Source organism: Anser cygnoides, chromosome Z, assembly GCF_040182565.1.
Source record: "Anser cygnoides isolate HZ-2024a breed goose chromosome Z, Taihu_goose_T2T_genome, whole genome shotgun sequence".
NCBI lineage: Eukaryota > Metazoa > Chordata > Aves > Anseriformes > Anatidae > Anser > Anser cygnoides.
In genome coordinates this window covers 10,675,110-10,696,521 of record NC_089912.1, presented here as the reverse complement: position 1 = coordinate 10,696,521, position 21,412 = coordinate 10,675,110, and the positions used below count along the sequence as shown (strand labels likewise).

Here is a 21,412-nt window from a genome sequence, read left to right as displayed (position 1 = left end):
ACTTCCTGTTGTTGAGGCTTTTAGCCTGTTTTTGTTTTGTTCTCTGTTTTCCTAAGAAATATATCACATGTGAAAAGCACCCCAGCAAAAGCTCTGTGGGAGGGGAAGGATGTGATGTTTTGGAAACCACAGTCCCCAGGGGCTGCCAAAACTGAAATCCATGCAACTTCAGCAGATGAACTCTGATATTGATCAGTCTTAGTGGAGAACCAGACAGAGGTTCTGGGGGCAAACAGCTGCTCCTGTGCTGAAAGTTTGATCTTCCCTCATAAGGAGAGCAGAATCTGTAGAGATTGCTGTGGGAAGATGAGACATTTTTGTTATTTCGCTCTTGGAGAGCACTCCAGCACAACTGTTCAAACAGGCAGTATGCAGAGGCAGACGAGAGTCTGTCTACAAGCTGCATCTGGCACTTTAGGTAAAACCCCAAAATGCTGAGTAAACAATGTCCCCTCTACACCTGATCTTTTTCTCCAGCTGCTATCAGTGTGGAAGTTGCAAAACATTCATGCTTTTGTGGGCCATGCACTTGGATGACATGTGGCTGTCTGCACTAGCACCCGTTCATGGCAACTCTTCACATCTCTCTGGAGGCTGACTGCAGGGAAATCGATGAGAACTTTATAACAGGAGCATTATGGCAATGGCACCTCATGTCCTGGTTTGCACCTTGTGCTCCAGGGGAGGTCTGAGCAGCTGGTTCTGACATCAGTCGATCCCTCTTTTGAAGGTGTTCACTCACATCTGTCTGACACATGCTCTCTCTGTCATGCAAAGACTATTAGTGCCAGTTGCAAGAAAGACAGAATTATAGTCAGAGTTCCCAGCCTGAGACATGCTTAGCTTTTATCCTGGGGAAAAGAAGCAAGAAATAAAACCCTGACATCAGAAAGAAATGAAAAAGTGGACACCAGGAGAGAAATTGGTGAAGGTGCAGAAGCTGTGATAAGCTCAGCCGAGCCCTGTGCCTGTATGTGCTGGACACTGCAATAAGAAGAGACTTTAGAGTAGACCCCAGCTAACACCACAGATCTGTGATGCACTCATAGTCTGTTAATAAGTTAGCGCATTAATAAAATATTCTTTTCTGCATCTCAGATCATCTTGGTGAGCATTTTCTTCTCACGACCTAGCCCAGCCTCTTGGGGAATATCCAGACTTGAGCATTTACCTGGAAAGATTCCAGCACACTAATATAACGAGACAATAATCCTGCCAGCTTTGGAGAAGCTTCAGTTCCATTTGGATCTGCATCTACCTTGATTTGGACTTCTGTCTAGTAGCAGGTAATCAGAAACAAGCCAAACACAGTAAAATAACAGAGAGACTTGTGCAGTCAAAACACCTTTTGGTCGATAGATGACTGTCATCTCTCTTCCTCCTGCAGTGCTCATCTCCCATGTGTGAGCTGACAGGGGGCCTCTGTGTTGGTCCATCAGGTTAAGTGTTTTTCTTGGCTGGAGGCTCTACTTCTCCCACTGTCCCTCCCACAGGCATCCTTCAGTTCAAGATATCTTTGAAATACTTCCCAAACTTTTCTAAGCATGGAAGCAAGCAGCAGGGCAGCACTGGGACATGAGCTGCTGGGCAGGAGGCAGTTTCTGCACGTACGCACCACCACCCCACACCAGCAAGGCACCAGCAAACAACAAACACACATTTTTCCCAAGGAAAATCTTGGTACTAATGGTCCAAAACACAGATCTGCCCCTACTGTCATTAATGCCAGGGCTTTTCCTCCACACAGCACCACTGAAGCAAAGTCTTCTCCTGGAGGAGGAACAACCACAGCTCACCACCAGTATGGGCATGGGTGAAACACTCCAGCACCCCAAAGGTTTCTTGCAAATGCTGGGAGCTGTACATGCTGACAGCTGAGTGACTCTGAGTAAAGGGCAGGACACACACACATCTTGGCCTGCTCTGCTTCAACCTTAAGAGCTGCCCCAATGCCAAAACACCACAGGTTTCTCATGTGTGAGCAGTCTGAGGATCCTCTTAACACCTACTGGTCTATGCTGTCTTCCTGCTTCATGTGTCCAGCAGGCTGCTGTGCTGGGAGCAGTCTGTCCTTCCATGGAGCTGACAGGCACCCCGTCGGCCTTTGGAAACACTTGCACCAGTGATTTCTAAAGGGATATGCCAGTTTACTGAGGATTTAGCCCTGTGATTTTCTTTTCTCCAGGAGCTCAATGGATCCACTTGTGGCACCTCATGCTGGCGTCTGTCTTTGAGTGAGGAGATATGTTGCCACAGAGTATTTTGTGTTGACATGCTATCTGAAAACTTCAGAGCAATGAAAACTCTTCACCTTTTGTAGTAAACACAGGCCACCGGCACGTACTACAATGTAATCTAGTAAAACAAAATAGTTTTGGGAGCCTTTCAAATACTGTGAGGGAACAGCAGGCTGTGGGTGGGCTGCTGTGCTCTATGAATGCTGCCTGCTAATACCCAGATGTCGAATGCCAACTTTCCATTCACTGCTGAAAAATAACAGACTGTCATGTGGTAAAAATAACCATGGGAGGCATGCAACACATTCCAGTGCTTATTTCACCTACAACAAGCCATCGGCAATGTGTCTGTGAAGGTTCACTGGGCATCGGTGTCAATGTTATCCCAAACAACAGGTTTTATGTCTCTGATTCAGCGAGTGCGTTCAAGGGAAGGAAAGTGTTTTCATTCATTTGTGACTCCTTTGCTAACATTTAATCAACATCTAAGGCAACTGCAGAAAGCAGGAGATCACTTTCTCACAGTGCAACAATGGGAAAGAAGCACAAGGAAGGTCACTTTCCTCTAATACTGACCCAGAATCTTTATGAGAACATGGAAAACTAAATTAGTTTTAAAGCTTCCCCATGACTTAATGCAAGAAATCTTGTAAGTCCATGTCTGGCTCTGTTCTGCCTTCTATACAATGGTACCACCAATCTTAAAGCCAGGTTTCAAGCAGAAATGCCTTTTCATCCTTACCTCTACTGGTAGATTTTAAGCCCGTTTAGGACTCAATCAGTGTTATAAGAGTCCAGTTTTTATGTCCCTACTTTTATTTATTTATTTATTTTATTATTATTATTTTTATTTTATAAAGACAGAATGCCAGCATTTTCAGATAGGGCAGCATAAGTTTTATTCTGAGGACTCAAGCCGGACAAACATGAATGCAAGGGGTCTAGGACTAAAACTTGCTTCAGATCTGCTTACTCTTCTATTTCCACTTTAGATGTAAAGATGTTTATATGCTTCAAAATCTCTAAAGGTATTAAACTAATCCCAATTATGAAATGATCATTGTCAGTGTAATCCACTACTAGATGGATCCAAATACTGCATTTTGTCTTAATCTTTCACTCCCTTTTATTTGAACTTGTATGTTCATCTTGTACTTCTGTGTACTTTTGTTGGGAATTATCAGCATAATTGTGTGATATCATTTCATTATTTGTTTTGCATTCTTTACTGTGGTCTGTTCTGCTTTATTTCTCTTTTTATGATGCTGGTATTTTTTTCAGTCACTTGGCATGAAGTGCCAGAAATCCTGACTAGTGTAGGCATTCTTCTTCCAAACACTTTTGCAGATGAGGGAGCTCATTAAGTCATTATACTTACTCATGTAGGTTTACTCATATGTGCATATCCTTGTAGACTACAAACTGAAGTATATGCTTTGTTATATCATGATAACATGGAAATCTAATATATAAACAGTGGTCTGCACATTCATGCATTTTTTGCTGCCCCCATTGAAATTAAACATCTCCCACATGGAGGAGAACTGGTTACACTAGCTTAAGACTAAACATTGCAATCATGTGTACATCTTGCAAAAGATCTTGTTTTAGTGGGCAAGCCACTTAAAAACGAATTAGAAAAAGCAATACTGGACTGAAGCATCTCTACTGTGTTCAAGGCTTTCAAGTCCGTATAAAAATCCATACCTAGCTCTACTGTTGCCCAAAGGAAGAGATGTTTGGTACTTCTGGACAACAGTCCCACAGGAGCCCACATCCTCATTTACGAATGTTAGTCTGGTCTCAGCCACTGTCTCCTTCAGTCTTCCGCTCTAACTCTTGCAGTTCACTCAGCTTTCCAGACCTACTGTTTATGACTGGCCTGCAAATACAGGCTGATATTTCTTTTCTGCCATGGGTGTTCATGGAGCAAACTTAGAGGTATGAGAAAGGGAGCTTCGTGAGCACTCAGTGCAAACAGAAGAAATGGTGTTCCCTGATATTAGGATGGGATGTTCTGTTGCAAAAGGAAAGGCATAACTGCATACTCCCTCATGTTAAAGCAGAGTATGGGTGCTGGCTGCCAGCAGAGGATGGATGCTGGCTTTGTCAAGAAAACTTCACCTTGCTCTCACAGTAAGTGCAAAAACTGCTTATTTTCCAGAAGGGAGAAGCCAGCACGTGTGCCACAAGGCTTTTTCAAAGACAACCTCTGTGCTTGCTCAGATGATGCAGTGTGACTTTAATAAATGTTCACGATCCCTGGCACATTGGTCATACAGTGCCTTGGCTGCCTTAACTTTATGGCTGGTCGTACGGTAGTTTCCTATCCTCCAGGGTAACCAGCTCAGTCTGTCCTCTGTTGGCCTCACTGAGAGGGTTTGGACTGTTTCACTGTGGACCCATGATTTTGTTTAATATGCACTTCCAAAGGACCACCGTGCCTCTGCAATGTGAACATAAGAACCATCTCCCTGTAATCCTCTCCTTCAACGCCCTTCCAGGAACAGAGAGGGAAAATGGTGTGCAGGAGGAAAACAAATGCTTTCAGGATGAGTTCATTCTGCTTCACCCCTCCAGATAATGGACTTGACATCTTCTCTCTTCCTCTTACTCCTCCTATTGCCTTTTACCTTCCCAGACTATCTTGGTGGGCTCTGTTTGTAAGGGTCATGTTGTCACAGATGCCAACTGAAATTGAACTAATGACCTCAAACTCTATTTTTTATCTCTAAAGTCCAGGTGTAGTATTGCCTCATCAAAATCAAAATACTTTTTGCTATCTTTGGAGTTCCTTCAGAAAGATGACAGGGAAGTTCAGCATGCCAGCAAGGCTGTCAAGCAAATGACTTTTCAATTCAGTGGCAATCAGCTGACCTGCCATTTGTGGCCACAGCTGAAGAGAGCTCCTTTATTTCCAAATATTTAATACTTTTTCTCATGGTTGCAATTAAAGAAAAATAAAATAAAAGAAAAAAAAGAAAAACAAAAACACAGGGAAAAAGGTTTTACACAGACTTTCATCCTATGCTTTTAATTAAGCAAAGCTCATAAGCACACAGGTCTCTTTGCCTTCAGTGGTGGTACTCTCATAGCTGAAACTGAGCACATGCTGAAGTGTTTTGCTGGATGAGGTCACAGCACTTAGCACCTTGAGACATTCAACACTGGATGAAATATGTATTACAATACTTATTTCTGAATATTAATCCATGTGTTCTTTCTAGATACTGCATTAATTTATGGAGCAAAACATCAGGTAGTGTATGAAATTAAATCTATCTTGCCTTATGCTACCACAGATGAACAATACAAATATTCATATTAGATTTAATGAATAGTAATAACAGGACAGAGACCAGTATAATGAGGCAATCCTCACATTCATGCAGATCTATTACTTCCGCATAGGAGCTGTTTAGTGTCATCCAAGCTCAGGGTGGGTCTGCTTGCATATGTCCCCAAAGAAACGTTCTCAGTGATTTCTACAAGAGATTCCAACCTGATCCCCCCCCCCCCCCCAAACAAACAAACAACAACAAGAAAAAAATTGACATAAGCAAATAAAATTTACCAGATGCTAGGCTAGTCTTGGACTACCGGTCCTATTTGCTTTCTTTTCTCATTTGCTGTTTCGGCTTGCACGTTTATAGAAGATGTGGCACCAGATTTGACCAACTTTCTGCTAATTTTCTGCTAGCTGAAAAAAACTAAAATCGTATAGCCTAATTGGCAGAAGGAGCAGCTCTCAAATTTGTTTTGTGAGGGATAAAACCATTTTTCTTAAGAGTTTTGGAGTACATTGCTTGGAACAAAACAAAGGAAAAAACAATACAAAAGAGTACAAACATCGACTTAGTGTGCCATGGGAAACTGATAAAAGGAAGTGATTCTAATGCCCAAACCTTGCTTCTGAAAGCTGTAGATATTTGATCTGCTGGTGGCATCTGCTGTTGCATTTTGAAAAGTCATTTGCACCAGAGAAAAGTGAGTGCAAAAGAGTGCCACAGCTCTTTGAACTCTTTTTGGCTGTAGGAGGTGTAAAGCAATGGAGAATCCCACAAGTGTTGATTGAATCATACAAGTGCATCTGAAAGGGGAACTCATCCCCCTTTTTAGCTCCCTGATGCGAAAAATCTGTCCAAGTCTGTTCAACACAAAGATACCACTAAGACTCTACCTTGCAAATCATGGAAGTCATGTGGGGCATGTAAAATTTGGGGTCTGTCTGCCTGTCCCTTACACCCTCCCCTAGGCATCTGCTATTAGCTGCTACTAGAGAAGGGGATGGTGCCAAGGGTTGGGAAGGTTTCTGGCTTTATTTGGAGTGCCTATTCTTATGCAAAGCAAAGGGAAACTGTCCCTACCTGTGTATATTTTCTTCCAGCTTTTTCACCTTCAGCTCATCCTCTTCTGACTGCCTCCTTCTGGCTTCTTCCTCTTCTGCAGAGCCAGCAGGAATTCCCTGCAGCAGCCATTTTTCCCGAAGAGCTTTTGACTGTGAAGAAAAGGAAATAGCTTTAGCAACAGAGAGAACAAAACTCTCTTAAGACTGAGAAGGAGCTACAGGTATATCTGAATTTTAGATCGCTCCCATTGAATTACTGATTACTGCTTCGGACAGTGAGTTTTGGACAATCTGTTAGATGTTTATCCAAATTTAGAAGTATCAGTTTTACAGGGTAGACTATATTTACAATCAGTGCCTAAACCTGAAGTTATTTTTAGTTTTTAATAAAAACAAGAGTTCAAACCACCCAAATGAGACAGTTGAGCAAGGAGTAAAGTCTTTGAACAAAAGTCTGGATCTCTTGCAAATGATAAGGCATGTACTGGAAGGAATAAACTCATAACCTTCTTAGAGCTTCAAAAGCAGCGTGCTGTAAATGTAATGCACTTAATGAAAGATAAAATCACTCTACTATTAAATTAATCAGATATGTTCTTTTTGATATATACAGTGGAAGTGTCTCTATATATTTACCAGCATGCATACAGACACACACAAACATATATCTGTACATTCGAACAAGCTTGCACATTATCTCTTAGCCCAGATGCCAATTAAAACAAACAAACAAAAATCTTCCAGAAACCACAGGTATACAAGGGTGCAACACTGTTACAGCAAAGAGCAATGACTTATAACCAGGAAAAATTTCTGGGAAGTTTTGTTTTCAACACCAAAAACATGTCGACAACCATACCAGGCCACTGTCTAGACCAGCTGCAACTCACCCCGGGCTGCTCACCCGTGGAGATGCACTGGTTGCAAGCAATCCTTTCAGCAGCTCATTAGCCTGCGTGTCTTGGCCGAATCCTCCCTGAGAGATGCTGACAGGACATGGCCTTCTGGAGCACACCCGCTGAAAGGGAGATGATCAGCAGCCCAAAGCCACGCTGGGCTTAGTCCCTTGGCAATAATGGAGCATAGTGGTGGAAAAATTGGTCAGTCAGGGGGACTGACAAAGCCAGACCCTAGCCCTTGCTGGAGAGGGGAGCCTTGATTTTGAATTCCCAAACTGATTGGAAATGCTGGCTCAGGGAGCCAGCTGTGAGCCATGCATCCTTCCAGCAAAGAGGAGCCTAATAAGGAAATCATCAGTTTGGAGAAATAGCATTTCAGGGGCTGCCCAAACGTGCACTATCAGCCTCCTCAACGAGGTGCTCATAGCTGGAACAGAATCCGATTTGTGCAAACTACGTACAAAGAAGAAACACTCACCACCACAAGCAGCCTTCAAACCCATCCCAAAATAGAAAGCTTTTTGACATGAGAGACAGGGCCTACTTGTTAGTTTTTCAGCATATATATAGGCATAGTATCTGTGCACAAGCTATTCTTGTCACTCTGTGGCCTATTTGACATCAGGCAAATAGATTTTAATAAGGCAGCAGACACAGAGCAATGCAAAACACACAAGTGAATTAGACTTGATAAATGACTCCAGCTTTTACTGACTTTAAATACACAGTGTACCAGAGGATGGTTGGGTGGGTTTTAAGTGGTTTCTGCATGCATGAAGACTTCTGCATGATGGAAGGGGTGTTGTGCTTGTGTACCATGCAGTCATGTTCAACTGTGGCACCTGGGGATGCTAGAGATGTGCTGTGTTTCATCCAGCTCAGGACATCTGAACTGAGTTTTGCTTGTGGCTACCCCTAAGGTGCTCACAAATCATTAAGGATGGCTATCTCCAGCCACAGCTTCTGCAGTTCACTAGCCCTTTTGCTGCCACTGTCACCTACTAGTGTTTCCTGCTGCCTTTTGTGGGCTGGTAGTAAGATTTCTTGGTGTGACCTTTGCTTTTCTGTTGAATCCAGCTGATTACTGCTTAGGAGGAACTTTATCAGATCAGCCAGGCCTACTAGCACCACTGAAATGTCCCCTCAGTAGAGGACCTCCAGGTGGTCACACACACAGATAAACAACGAAAGCCAGTTGAAGAGGGATTTACACGTCCTGACTTCACATCTCCTGGGTGCTAAACATCTAACAACCTGTGCCTGACTTTGGCATTTAGGAGGTCTCAGCATTACAGCTCACGGGTTACCCACTGGGCAAAAGCCAGTTCACAGGACTATGAAGGCTGGTGGTTCTTCAAAAATTTTCTGTCTTTTCTTTAAAATGAAATGCAGCCAGCTGCATGCAGAACTGTGCTGCTGCATACATTACACTCAACTGCGGGCTCAGAGCTGAAATCCTGAATGATGCTTTGTTGGAAAAAAAAAAAGGAAAAAAAAAAAGTATTTTCTAAAGATCAAACTCTAAAAATGAAGGCAGCCTTCTCCGTTTTAAACCTGTTTCATATGTGTCTCCAGAAGTCCCAGAAAGGGCCTTGGCAAAGTGCTACTTGGACAGCCCTGAAGATATTAGGTTAGCAGCCACTCCTCGTTTGCTGCAGGAGGACAGATAAAATCCAGGCTTTTTTCAATGTGCTCTTAGAGAATCTCTTTGATGATGTTCAGACAATGAGAGGCCAGTCCCTTCAGTACAACCACTGTACACCAAGTAAGATATTTTTTACAGATTTTGTTTTGGCCTTTGATTATGTGAAATATTTGAGCTACAAAATCACGTGATTTCTTTTTCCCAGAAGCCTCTTTTTTGGCCTATTAATAGCATGAATTTTAAATTGGAAAGCATCAATGGGATTTTTTAAAGACTTATTTAGAAACAAGAATGTTATGATCTACTAAAAATCCTCCCTCTTGGGTGAAATGTCAGCATATTTTATCTAAAACAGGAAAAGTGGTAGCTTTGATGTTTGTGGCTCTCCTTTTCGAGATGAAAATGAAGGCAATCATTAAATACTATGCCGAGGAATCCAGACAAGAAGACTCTGAAAAACGGAAACATTTGTGAGAAGCACTTATTGAAATTCAGAGCATCTATTCGCCAAGCTGGTGAGGTTACATGTATTTATACACCCATTGCAAACACAATAGGCAGGGAAACAGGCACGTGTCAGGGGACCATGCACAACCATCCTGCCGGCTGTGGGACCTTTTCTCCCCTACAAGACTCCTGGCACAGTGCTGGGGCAGTAGATAGGAGTGGAATAATCTATCACCTGCTTCAAGCTAACCTTTCCCAAGGAATTTTCATCACAAACCTCTAGGGAAGGCATTGGCAGAGGTGAAGAGACCAAGGGTATGCAGGGTGGAAGAGGGAGGTGGTGGTAGAGCTGTGCTGGATGCTTCGCTTCAGCTCCTGGGCACGAGGCAGCCCTGTGAAGCAGCCAGCCCAGCATCAAGACAGGCCAGCCAGAGGCAGGACAGAGCCAAATGTGGCTTGGAAATGAAAGCTCACTGCCAGCTGTCCTCCACAGCTATAAAATTTGTGTTATGCTCCTTGAAAAAGTCTTGCCAAATCTTACCCCAGGAAGTAGAGGAGTTCCTCAAATCTCCTTAATGGAAAATGCTGTCATGGGGATGGAGCTCCAGATCAGCTTGCTATATGACTTGCTCCAGGTTAAAAATCTTATGCATTTGCTTTACTCAGCAGTCTGTAATTAAATTAATCCCATGCTAGTATTTCAGCATTCCTCATCCTTCAAAACATGAAAAGAGCCTTAACTTTCTATTGCATCTTGGAGCTTCTCTATGCATCAATGTTGTGCTGTATGACTAGAAAATGCAGAAATAACAGAGGACTGCAAGAGTGAGCAGCTATATTATTGTAAAAATAAAAACATTTTTTTCAGCTTATTCCAATACCAAAATGTGAATATTCTGTACTATTAGAAGGCAACATTTCACCGGTGCAGCAAGCAGCTACACTATGTACAGTTTGATGTAACTATTCCTGCATTTACTGGGAGAGAACAATTTCTTCAGGCTAAATCCTTCAGCAGAAATTAGATCATGTCGTTAAAAAGTCTCTCTGTTACTGAAGTGGAAAGGGCACTGGGCTCACAATGCACTAGGTCACCGTGGCTCTCAGGTGATTTGGCTTCTCTGCACACAAATGAGATTGCAGAGATACCTGTCAGCTCTGTGCTTATTTTGCTTAACTGTAGGACAGCGTAGTAACTTTTCTTCACCCTGCTAAAAGGAAAACAGACAAACAAACAAACTAACAAATAAACAGGTCACGATTCTGTGAACAGATCATGGTGAGGACAGAAATAAGCGAACAGATGTTGGACAGGACAGGAAGAAGTCGTGCCAAATGCTTGAATGCAGTAGACACAGTGACAGCCGTAAATGTGGTGCACAGCTCCCTTTCGTGATATTAATTCCAGTTTCATACTTCAGGACAGTAAAACCCAAGGGCTTTAAGTTGTTTACATTATGCACTGGCAAGGAAGTAAGGCATAACCCCTTGAATACACGTAGCAGAATTGCTGTATTGAAAAAGAAATCTTACTTTCAATGCTGCATTTTGCTTTAATGTTGCATCAGATGTTTAAATATTGGGGGACATTTTATTATAATTGGTAAATCTTTTTAGCATCACTTTCATATGCTGTTATGTCCTCTAAGAGACCATAACTACCACCTCTGGGTTGTCCCTGCTGGTGATATATTCAACCCATCAGTCTTACTGATTTTGGGTCTCCTTCCATAAACATAGATCATGAAGAAAACACATTTCTGGTGCCACACAAAGGCCATGTCTTAACCTGAGGCCCAGAGGAATTTACCAGGCTTGCTATTTGACTCTTTATGATAACATAAATCCAGTTCTTGAAGTACTGCTACATTTTGAGATTTTTGTTTTTTTCTTTGCTTGAATATTTACAATTGGTTACAGGAGCAGTGTACTCTTACTCTTAAGAGCAGTGCTCGCTAAAGTGGAGTGCTTGTCGGGCTGCTCAGTAGATTTTCAAGGAAGATGATAATCTCAAGAAGAAACAAAGGTGAAAAGTTGACCAAAGACAGCCTACTCAAGTAAAATGTGTCTGATTTTGAGAAACACTCTTGGATGTAGATGATTCAGGGTACTGATGCACTTCTGTGCTGTGGAAAATGGGCAATAATGATCACCGGAGTACTTGTGCTGAAATCAGTAGTGCTACATCAAAGGCAATATTACTGAAATATTTGTCAAATTGAAGTTTTGCCAAAAATCTTTGGGTTTTGGGGCTTGGAGATCACTGGGCATTAACAATCTAGTGCTGGGAATGAAGAGATTTTTTTTCCCTCAGATGCATACAGTATTTCTACCCTGGACAAAATATGGATGCATCATATTCTCAAATCTATGTGTGCCTTTGTGAAAGACATGGTAACAAACGCCCTCCTTTATCTGCCAACGTGATAATGAGTTATTTGCCCCAAACATTACTCGTCAGGACACTGTGCAGCCACCCCTGAGGGCTGGATCCAACCTGCCAGTCACATTGCAGTTGCCAGCATGGGCAGAGCAGCTTCTGGGACTTGCATTAAGGCAGCCTCTCCTCTGCCAGCAGGACATCCCTTGCTTTCTGAAAACTGGAACAAAAAGTTGTTTGCACGGTCACATCGTGAGTCAGATGCCCTTAACCATCCATAATTAAATATGGAAATTCAGAGAAGGGCTGTGGGCATAAGCTAATGTGACAGGCGGATCCATCTTGAAAAAAAAAAAAAAGAAAAAAAAAGCAGCTTATCAAAATGTATTCCTGAGTGATGTATTCCTGAGTTTTTCACTTTCTGGTAGCTTCATTTTGACACAGAGATAAAGTGTGGTCCTTGGCATGCTGCTTTGCTGTGAGCTGGATGTGTCCTTGCACAGCATGAGTGGCCGTGGAACAGAGCAGGCAGCAATTTCCAGCTCTCTGTGATGATCTGGGAGACAGCATTATGCTTAGCAGCTAAACTTTCTGTTGCCTTTTCCCTCATCTGAGATACTTGTTATAGCCTACAGAGCATGTCTGCATGATACACAGATAAGATACAAGCACTGCTCATATTAGGGAATGAAGTCATGCTGAAAAACTTGTCAGCTTGCTTGTAGTCTTGACCTCAGCCACAATGTCATAGCTAGGGTAGGTATAATTCCATGAAAAAACATGTGTTATCTGGTGGAGCTTAGCTAGTGCAAGACTAAAGAGCATGTCCATTAAGCATATTGTCAAGAGTGTCAAGATTTTATTAAACAAAAAATAATTCTTAGAAATATTTCAAGGAAGTGATGTTTTAAATATGTTTTTGAGAAGCACACGTTCAGACCAACAGTCGCAGATGTTTTCCAGTGGTCAGTCAACATGCACATGGGAAGTGCCATGCTGCTGTGGGGTCCATGGCTCAGCCCCTGCTTATGCCTCGGAAGGAGGCACAGTGATCTGCAGAAAAGTCACACATGGAGCAGCAGGAGCGGGCAGGGTGGTGGGGGAATAAAACAAAAACCGTGATCACCACAGGTATCATAAGCACGACCTGGAATCACTGCAGCTGAAAGACACTGCGGGGATATTCTTCACCCCTTGTGTGTTTGCCAGAGCTGGCACATCTGACAGCCCTCCAGCCCCCCCCCACCGAGTATTTATTCCTTTCCCTTTCTCAAAGCACATGCTCAGCACAACACCACTGCAGGTAGGAGTGTTGTGAGCAGTGAGATGTAGTGGCAGGAGTGAGTGAAAAAAACACAGTGTGGCCTGTGTTGTTTGTGCTTATGTGGGATGGGATGGGATGGGATGGGATGGGATGGGATGGGATGGGATGGGATGGGATGGGATGGGATGGGATGGGATGGGATGGGATGGGATGGGATGGGATGGGATGGGATGGGGTGGAGCCCAGCTTGTGTCCCAGGGAGGGCAAGGGGATCTTGATCAGTGTTCCAGGCTTGCAGATGCACTGGGAAGGTGCATCAGCAGTTGGCTGCCCGAGGGATGGGTGCGCTGCTCGCTGGAGCTCCTTCACAGACATCACATGCTCTGTCTGTTTAAAAACTCTCAGGAGCAGAAATTGCAGCTGTACAGATAGATGTCCAATTAGGAACACTTTGGGAAGAAAAAAAGCCAATTGTTTTACCTCCCCAGTGTAAGCTTCCCATCCATTAGCAAGATCACCAGTGTAAATATTTTGTGTGCTTTGCTTTTAAATTGCTCAGGTCCCATATTTTATTTAACAGTGTAAACCATGCAGACAGTTGTTTCCATACAAAGATGAAGAAGAAGAAATAAAATCCAAGCTCCTTCAGCTGAAAGGAAACCCAACACAGCAAGAGACATTGTCAAGACTGTATAGGAGAAGGAGAAAAACTTGTGTCTCTTCTGCTGAGATCAGTGGTTAGCCACAGAGCTCTGGTCTGCATGGATTAGTCTCAATGAAAGGGATCATAGGTATGGATGGATACAAGGAAGAGTTTTTAATATTCATTAAAGAGTTGAGATGGCAGCGAGATAAAAACAACAATAAGGTGAAGGATAACTCAAACAGAGGTTGTTTTCTACATATATTTTTCATATGTCTGGGCTACCAGGAAGTTGTGCTTGAAGTAACAGGTGAAAACAACCACAATAGCTAAGCTGAACAGCTGGGGGTTATTTTTCATTATTTTTGGGAAGTCTACATCAGGTTTCAGAGCTCTTCAAGACATTGTGAGAGTGATACCTCTGTGCAATTATTCATCGTTTCACTTGTGGAGGGATTAAGCGCCATAAGGAGAACCAACAGCGAGCATCTGCCAGCGGCTGCTGCGCGGGAGAGAGGAAGGATGAGGGGACTGGACTGTCCCTGTGGGTACATGCTGGCACAGCACAGGGACACAGCTTGCTGATAGGATGCCACAACGCGGGCATACGTGGTCCCCAGAATGGTGTCCTGGCCTGGAAACAGGTTGCCCAGGTAGGCCACGGGATCTCCATCCTGGGCCAGAGTCCAAATGCAAAGGGATGGGATCAACCTGCTCCTGCTGGTGAGGGCACGAGGAGACTTGTGGGGTCCTCTCACACATGAATTACTGTACAACTCTGTGAGATTTTCTCTTTTTCCCAGAGAGTTTTGGAGCTGGAGTAAGAAATAGCTTTAAGCTAGCCAAAGTATCTGGACACTCAACCTGGTGTGGTTGCATGGAAATTAAATAGGAGCCTCTTTTACAAACACACGCATGAAAACAGTTAGATCATGCTGTTACCTCCTGGAGCCAGAAACTTAGGTATTCTTTGGCTTTCCCTGTGAGTACTCATTCCATGCTTTCAAAAGAATCAAAGCAGAGATTTGAGAGATAATAACATAATATAAACAACAAACATACAAACAAATAAAACCAAAATCAAACGAATTTCTTTTGCAATAGTTCATAATCTGAGGTTTTGAAAATTGGCAACCATCTTCTTCCAAATAGTCTTTGCAAGTTATCATCATTACTACACAACCCCAGTTGCTTTTACTATTATATTCTGAAAGAATAGTTTCCTCTCTGCATTCAGTCTGTCCTCAGCTCCAGTTTATCACTCCTTCCCACATACACACATCAGTCAAGAGACAAAAAGAAAAGCTATTTTTCAGGGTTTCCTTTCTTTTCTGGTTTAAGGGTTCTTATGTTCATTGTTTCGAAAAGCCGAATTTGGGTCATGTGAATTCATTCTTGAGCACGTATCAGTCCATTAGGAAGAGCTGGAACTGAAGCAAGATGTAAACATCCTCTAGCTACTTTGACACAGTCTGGCTGAAACAAAAACTGCTGGCGTGGCCATGACCTGCTCTGAGGGCACTGTTCCTGGTGGAAAACTGAGTGCCAGTTCAGTGGGTTTCAAGGAAATTCTGCCTTTAGGGGGACAGTTATGTGGTCATCCCAGAATAACTCCTCTCCACTTTGAACTTCACCTCAAACTACCATTCATTTTTCTTAAATGATGTGTTATTAGAGACCTTAAACAGCAAAATTACCATATTTTCAGCTATGTGGCAATGGCATGTAAGCAGATAAGAAAAGTGAGCTAAAGGACTAAAGTTTTCACCCCTTTGAGGTAGTCAACTTTTGTAGTTGATCTGGAGAAAATATTGCATTATGGCTTAAAGATTTTATTTGGGGATAAAAATTTTTGCTTTCTGACTACTTGAAAGAAAACACATAGGGATTTTTGAAATCCCTCCTTTCCAAACACTATTTCCCTGTAAGGACACCTTGCAGCTTCATACCCTATGAGCAATTCAGAAATAGCAAGAGCCCCAGCTCCTTAGACTACACAGTCCTATTCCCACTCCCATTTTTGCCTAATGAATCTGGATTTCTTTTCTGCGTGATAAAAGAGACTAGCAGAGAGGCACAGCCTCTTGCTTCTCAGCTTGAAGCCTGGTGGGAGGTGAGCTCTCCAGGGATGTAGGATGTAGCCAGTCCAAAGATGCTGATGCACAGAAGGGGCTGAACAAGGGTCCCCAATGCTCTGCAAGTGAAAATTTCTCTCTGAATTAGCTCTCAGTCTCTCCATGCTCCAGAATCATGAATGGAAAATGGAGATGGCAGGAACTTCCAGCCTCACAGAGATGCAGGGGGCTCCAGCATGTTAAAATAGAGGAACAGCCTGGGGCTACCACAGCAGACACCACATACCATAAAGAGTGCTTGACTATTAATAAGAAGAGGATCTGGGGGCTATTGCACTGTCCCTGTAGAGAACAGAGACTGTCCATTGCATCATCAAATATTTATTTTGTCTGTGTGTGTGTGTATTTGGCTGAGCTACTATTCATTCTAAGGGTTAATTCACTTGAAATTCATTAAGGGATTAATCATAAAGGAACAACAAGATTCCTTCATTTGCAAAAGTTATCTCTGTTTTTCCACACTGTTGCATTTGTGTGTGTGTATATATATATCTCCCTATATATGGTTAGATACATCTATTTATATTCTCTGACAGCATTTATTTTGGGGCTAGAATAAAATGAAGATAACAATGCAATTGTGGAAGAATCAAATTAAAATGTATTTTTAGATAAGATAGTTTCAGCTAACACCATATCTTAGCATAATATCTATAACATAAAAAGGCTTTCTTTTACTTCAAAGTAAAGGTATAATTATGTTATAGATTAAGTGTTCACGAACTGCAGTCTTTAAGAAATAGCTGTTAACAGAAAAAGGTCCCTCACATTTAAAACACTCCAGAAATAAAATAATTGCAGCAAATGGATTTATTGTAATAGTAAAGTAGCAGCAGATAAGTATTTTTTTTCATTCAATTAGGAGGTTTTGTGCTGTTTATTTTATTACCAGCCACCACCAAACAGAGCTACAGTAAATGATTACAGAAATTGTGTTCAATTAACTACAGAGGAAGCCAGTTCTACCCTGGTATTTATTTGAAATAGTGAACACCGCCATTAGAAGTGGCCCTCTTCAGTTCTGCCTAGCTGAACAAGCTCTTGCAAGCAGTTTTTGCTCACAAATCCTATCTCCAGTGTAACCATTCAACCAAGATCAACTGTTCTCTTCCTGAAGAGAACGCATCATGTTGATAGATACTGTGTTTTCATGTGGGGAATTTTGCCCACATTTCTGATTACAAACAGCAGTGCAAGAAGCTGGAAGCACCTCCAGTTCCCATGGACCTGGCAAGGTATGTTTGTAAGGGCAAGGCCAATGAGCTGCTGAAGCATGAAGTTTAAAGTCTACCTACTGTTAAAAACAAAACGAAACACACCCTGTGTCACATGAGAGAGGATTATTTTAGTATCAAAGATTAAAGTAGATGAGAGGAAAGGAGGGATTTTGTAAATATCCTCTTATTAGAGCAAATTGGCACTTTTTCTGTCTCAAAAAAACCAGGGCTTCAAATTACCTTTATGCTTTTGCCATCACGAAGAGCTTTTTCAACAAGGTATTTGATTGTAAACTAGACAAATACACCTCCTGTATTCAAAGGAGCACCCAGAAGGCCCAGCACCACCATTTGGATACTCTGTGCCTACCAAAATCCCTACTTACTAGAAATTCAGACAAGAGGATAAATGGCTTTCAGTGTCATCAAAGAGGGAATTCAGTCTTTGGAGTCTACACTGCACCAGGCTCTCTCCTAGTCCAGGCTTCACATGTTATTAAACAAGAAGCTCATACAAATAATTAATACTTGAGTCATGTTTTTGTCCTCATGGACAAAAAATTAATACTCAAGTCATGCTTTTGTCCTCCATTGGCCTAATTCTAAAGAGTCTTTGGAAAATATGTTGTCGAATGCCTCATCCATGTTCAAGGTAGTGCTGGCTGGGCTGTTCTGCCTAAGACAAGAGGGCAGCCACAGATCACTTGTTTTCAGCTAGGTATGCAACAAAGGGAAAACAAATGAACCGGTAGAAGAGTAAGTCATCTATCTTGCCAGGGGACTAGTTGGCATCAGCAATTTGAACACCATAGGTAATCCAACATAAACATTTGTAATAAACTATTTCTATTAGATAGTTTCCCTATGTGTCTGAAATTAGCAGAACCCCTGTAGTTTTTAGAACCTTTATTAGGTAACCAAACATACTATTTTACACAGTGCATTTTAAGAGAAAATAGCCCTAGCAGCACAGAAAAATGAACTAAATCCATTGAATTCTGACACAAATGTCTTTGGGTGAACTCAAGCTGTTACACTTGCAGGATCAACCCAGATACTACAGACACAGGATTAACCCAGATATTAGTTTCAAAGGCTTCTCCACAGCTGATTTTAATGAACGCTGATGCAAAGTCCTTATGCTTTACACTGACATTAACAACTTCACAGCATTTTAAGTAAATGCAAGGGCATCCTAGGCAAGCCTGGTCTTTTTGACCTGGATTTATGTGTTGCACTGAATTAGTTGCAATCCACACAATTCAGGAAACAAACCACGCTTTATCTAGCTATTCTGAAGAAATATGTATGCACTTATTTTGGGCTTTTCCTCTGGTGATAAGTGATGACACTGAATGGAGGGGTGGAGGAGCTCCTGTTATGCCCTGATGCTCATCCTCACACCCAGGATTACAGTCCTTAAGTCTGGCCATGCTTTTAGCTGAGGAAGATGCCATTTCAGATGTTGGTGCCCTGATCTACCCTTTGCTTCCTGTGTGATTATTGTTGTTCCAGGCTGTGAGCTAACTAATAAAGGAAAATAATTAATTTTATGTGTGCCACTCAAGAAATCTGTGCTGCGACCCTGAGCCTCAGCTGGCAATAACCAGCATAGCAGGGCTGGAGCCAGCTCCAGCTTACACCAGCCCAGGGCCTGACCCCGCTGCACCACTGCGTAGGGTTGGCTTTTCCCTGAGGAGGATGATAAAATACAGTTTAGCAGCAGCTCTATCACAAAAAATCTGATGAAACAGAGCAATTGACAGAACTGGCTTCCCAAAGGGTTCTGCTTAAAGAATTTCATGAAAAAGCATAATTCAGTTAGCTTGGAAACAGTTAATGTGATAAAGGAAGCACCCAGCTTTGCAGCAAAAAGAAAGCAAGCATCTTGGAGGCACTGGAAAGGCATTGTACTGCCCTGCTGCATCAGCCTGTGGTCGTCAGAAGAAATCCTCCCTTGCCTGTGGTCCGTGGCAGCCTGAATGAGAGGGCAACTCCTGTTGCCCCAGAGAAATGCTACTGTGTTATTGACTGATGGCACCAGAGACAACATGTGACATCTGTAGATTCACGGTGAACCTGCAGGAGCATTTACTTGGGCAGCAATCAATTACCTCAGCTTAAATGCATCGTGTTTGCCAGAAAATTATGTATAGATTATGGAACATGATTGCAGGGTTTTGGAGAGGCAGGAGAAGGATCCTGCCTGTGGCAGTAACTGGAAGCCTGATCGTCCAGTGCAGGCATGGGCAAAGGAGGCGTTTGGCATGGCACCTCCCCAAGCAGGTGTACTGCACACATATTATGGCACAAGCAACCTATATATATAAATATATAAATATATATATTTTAAATCACAGCCCAGCTCGCTGCAAGGAAAAGCTGTCCAGTCCTGATCATCTTTCTGAGATATTTTAATTACTGGATTCCTCAGGCTCCCCTAACGAACCAATAATCTCATAAGATTCGACCCACAAACGCACCAGTTAAAAAAAGATCACACGTACATTTCTGTTCTCCTCTTTGCTGCACAAAATGTAAAGACAAACTGCTACTGGCAGGAAGGGTAAATGATAGAAATAACCAGGATGCCTCTCAGTTGGTGCTCTCTGCAGCTGTCATGGAGTCCAGCAGGAGTGGGGGCTGCTCAGCACCCTGTTAAAGAGGTTCCTCTCTGTGTAGGCACACACATACGCATCAGCATCCTCCATGCGTGTGCATCCTGCCCATTTTATTCTGGCACGTATGCCTAACAACTTCATCCTACAATTAATGCTCTGCACACACACAGGCGTGCACAACGACACCCCCCCCCCTGCAAAGCACACACACGCACAAAACCTAACGACAGGCACCAGCACAATTTAGCGCAGCTTTGCAGGCAGAAAAGTGCTCACCGAAGCCATGCAGTGCGTGCCCAACCCACGGCGACCGGAGTCTTATCGTTATGTATAATAAACAACACTGCTCCACATTAGCAGCACAGTGCCCACACCCTCCCGACCCCATCCCTGCAGCACGGTCCTGTGCACGAAGCAAGCACAGGGAGCGACGAGCAGGCAGGGTATGAGCGCTGCAGGAGACAGGCTCTGGCAGCGAGAGCTGCTTCATGTCGGGGTGGGCTCTCCCCAGCTTTCAGGCGTGTGATCTGCATGTCTAATAATGGGCAGATTTAGTCAATCCATCCTTTCTGGCGTCGGTCCCTTACCTTGAAATGCTGCAGCTGAAGTATCTGGTCCTCAAGCTGTTGTCTCTTGCCTTCTATTTCTGTCTGCCTTTTCCTTTTTTCCTTGGAAAAATAATTTCAGAGAGAGAGAGAGAGAGAGGTCGTCAGAGAAATGGAGGATTTAAGGGTGGCGGATTCACAGGAGCATGCAGGCAGCCACACACATCTGTGCAGATGCCACTAGTCCCATTTCACCTGCTCTCTGCCCGCTGGGAGGGTGCCAGCTCCGGTCCAGCCAGTCGCTCACCGGCAGGAGAAATTCTCCTCACTGGCTGACGGCAGCCGGAGCAGCAACAGCGTGCACAGTCCCAGAGGAGGGGAGAACACAGGCATCACAGCTCAGAGGGAAGTTAAAGGGACACAGATGCTCTTTCTCGTGCCAGACCCCGGGGCAGGGATGGGGACCGCCACGTGATGGTAAAGCCACACGAGGTTGGAGGGGCATCCCCCATGGAGGGAGGTGGGCTACAGGTGGAGATGTCCCCTCGGGGCAGGTGCTGAGGCTCTCCCCAGGCTTGTGGGGAGGACGTGTTTTGGTTGGGTTGCACAGGGCTGATCTGAGGTGAAAATGGGGTGTGTAGGCTGCTTGGTTTGTTCGGGATTCAGAGCATCACTGCACAGGAGCTGATGGCCTGTAAGGCTCCCAGTGGCCAGGCTGGCCACATAGTGTGCCATCAACTGGTGGTTCTCAAGGTCACCTCCACAAACATTTTCATCAACCTGTGCTCAGCAGCAGGCTGTCCCAGACCTTTTAGGAGAGGAACTATTTGCTCTCCTCATCTTCCACCCCTTCCTGTTACGGAGCACCAACCAGTTGCCTTGCCCAAGTTTTCTGTGCCCGGCGGGGAGCATTGCTCCTCACCCTTCCCTAGCCTGGATCAGGTTCCCCTTCCCACAGGTGTTTTCTCATGTTAAATTTTCTAGCCAAGACAGAAATACCAAACACAGGCAGGCCACGCCAAAACCACACC

The 21,412-nt window shown here is 43.4% G+C and overlaps 1 protein-coding gene across 7 annotated transcripts in view; it reads right to left on the bottom strand.

Annotated features, from left to right (window-relative positions):
- PALM2AKAP2 (PALM2 and AKAP2 fusion) overlaps positions 1-21,412 on the bottom strand; it is a 257,309-nt gene that overhangs the window by 191,483 nt on the left and 44,414 nt on the right. For all 7 annotated transcript variants that reach the window (XM_013192283.3, XM_066988190.1, XM_048051418.2 and 4 more), the window contains exons 2-3: positions 20,424-20,504; positions 6,605-6,735 (exon numbers count right to left, since the gene is read on the bottom strand). In XM_013192283.3, the coding sequence (XP_013047737.2) occupies positions 6,605-6,735; positions 20,424-20,504 (212 nt within the window). The remainder of the gene's footprint in view (positions 1-6,604; positions 6,736-20,423; positions 20,505-21,412) is intronic.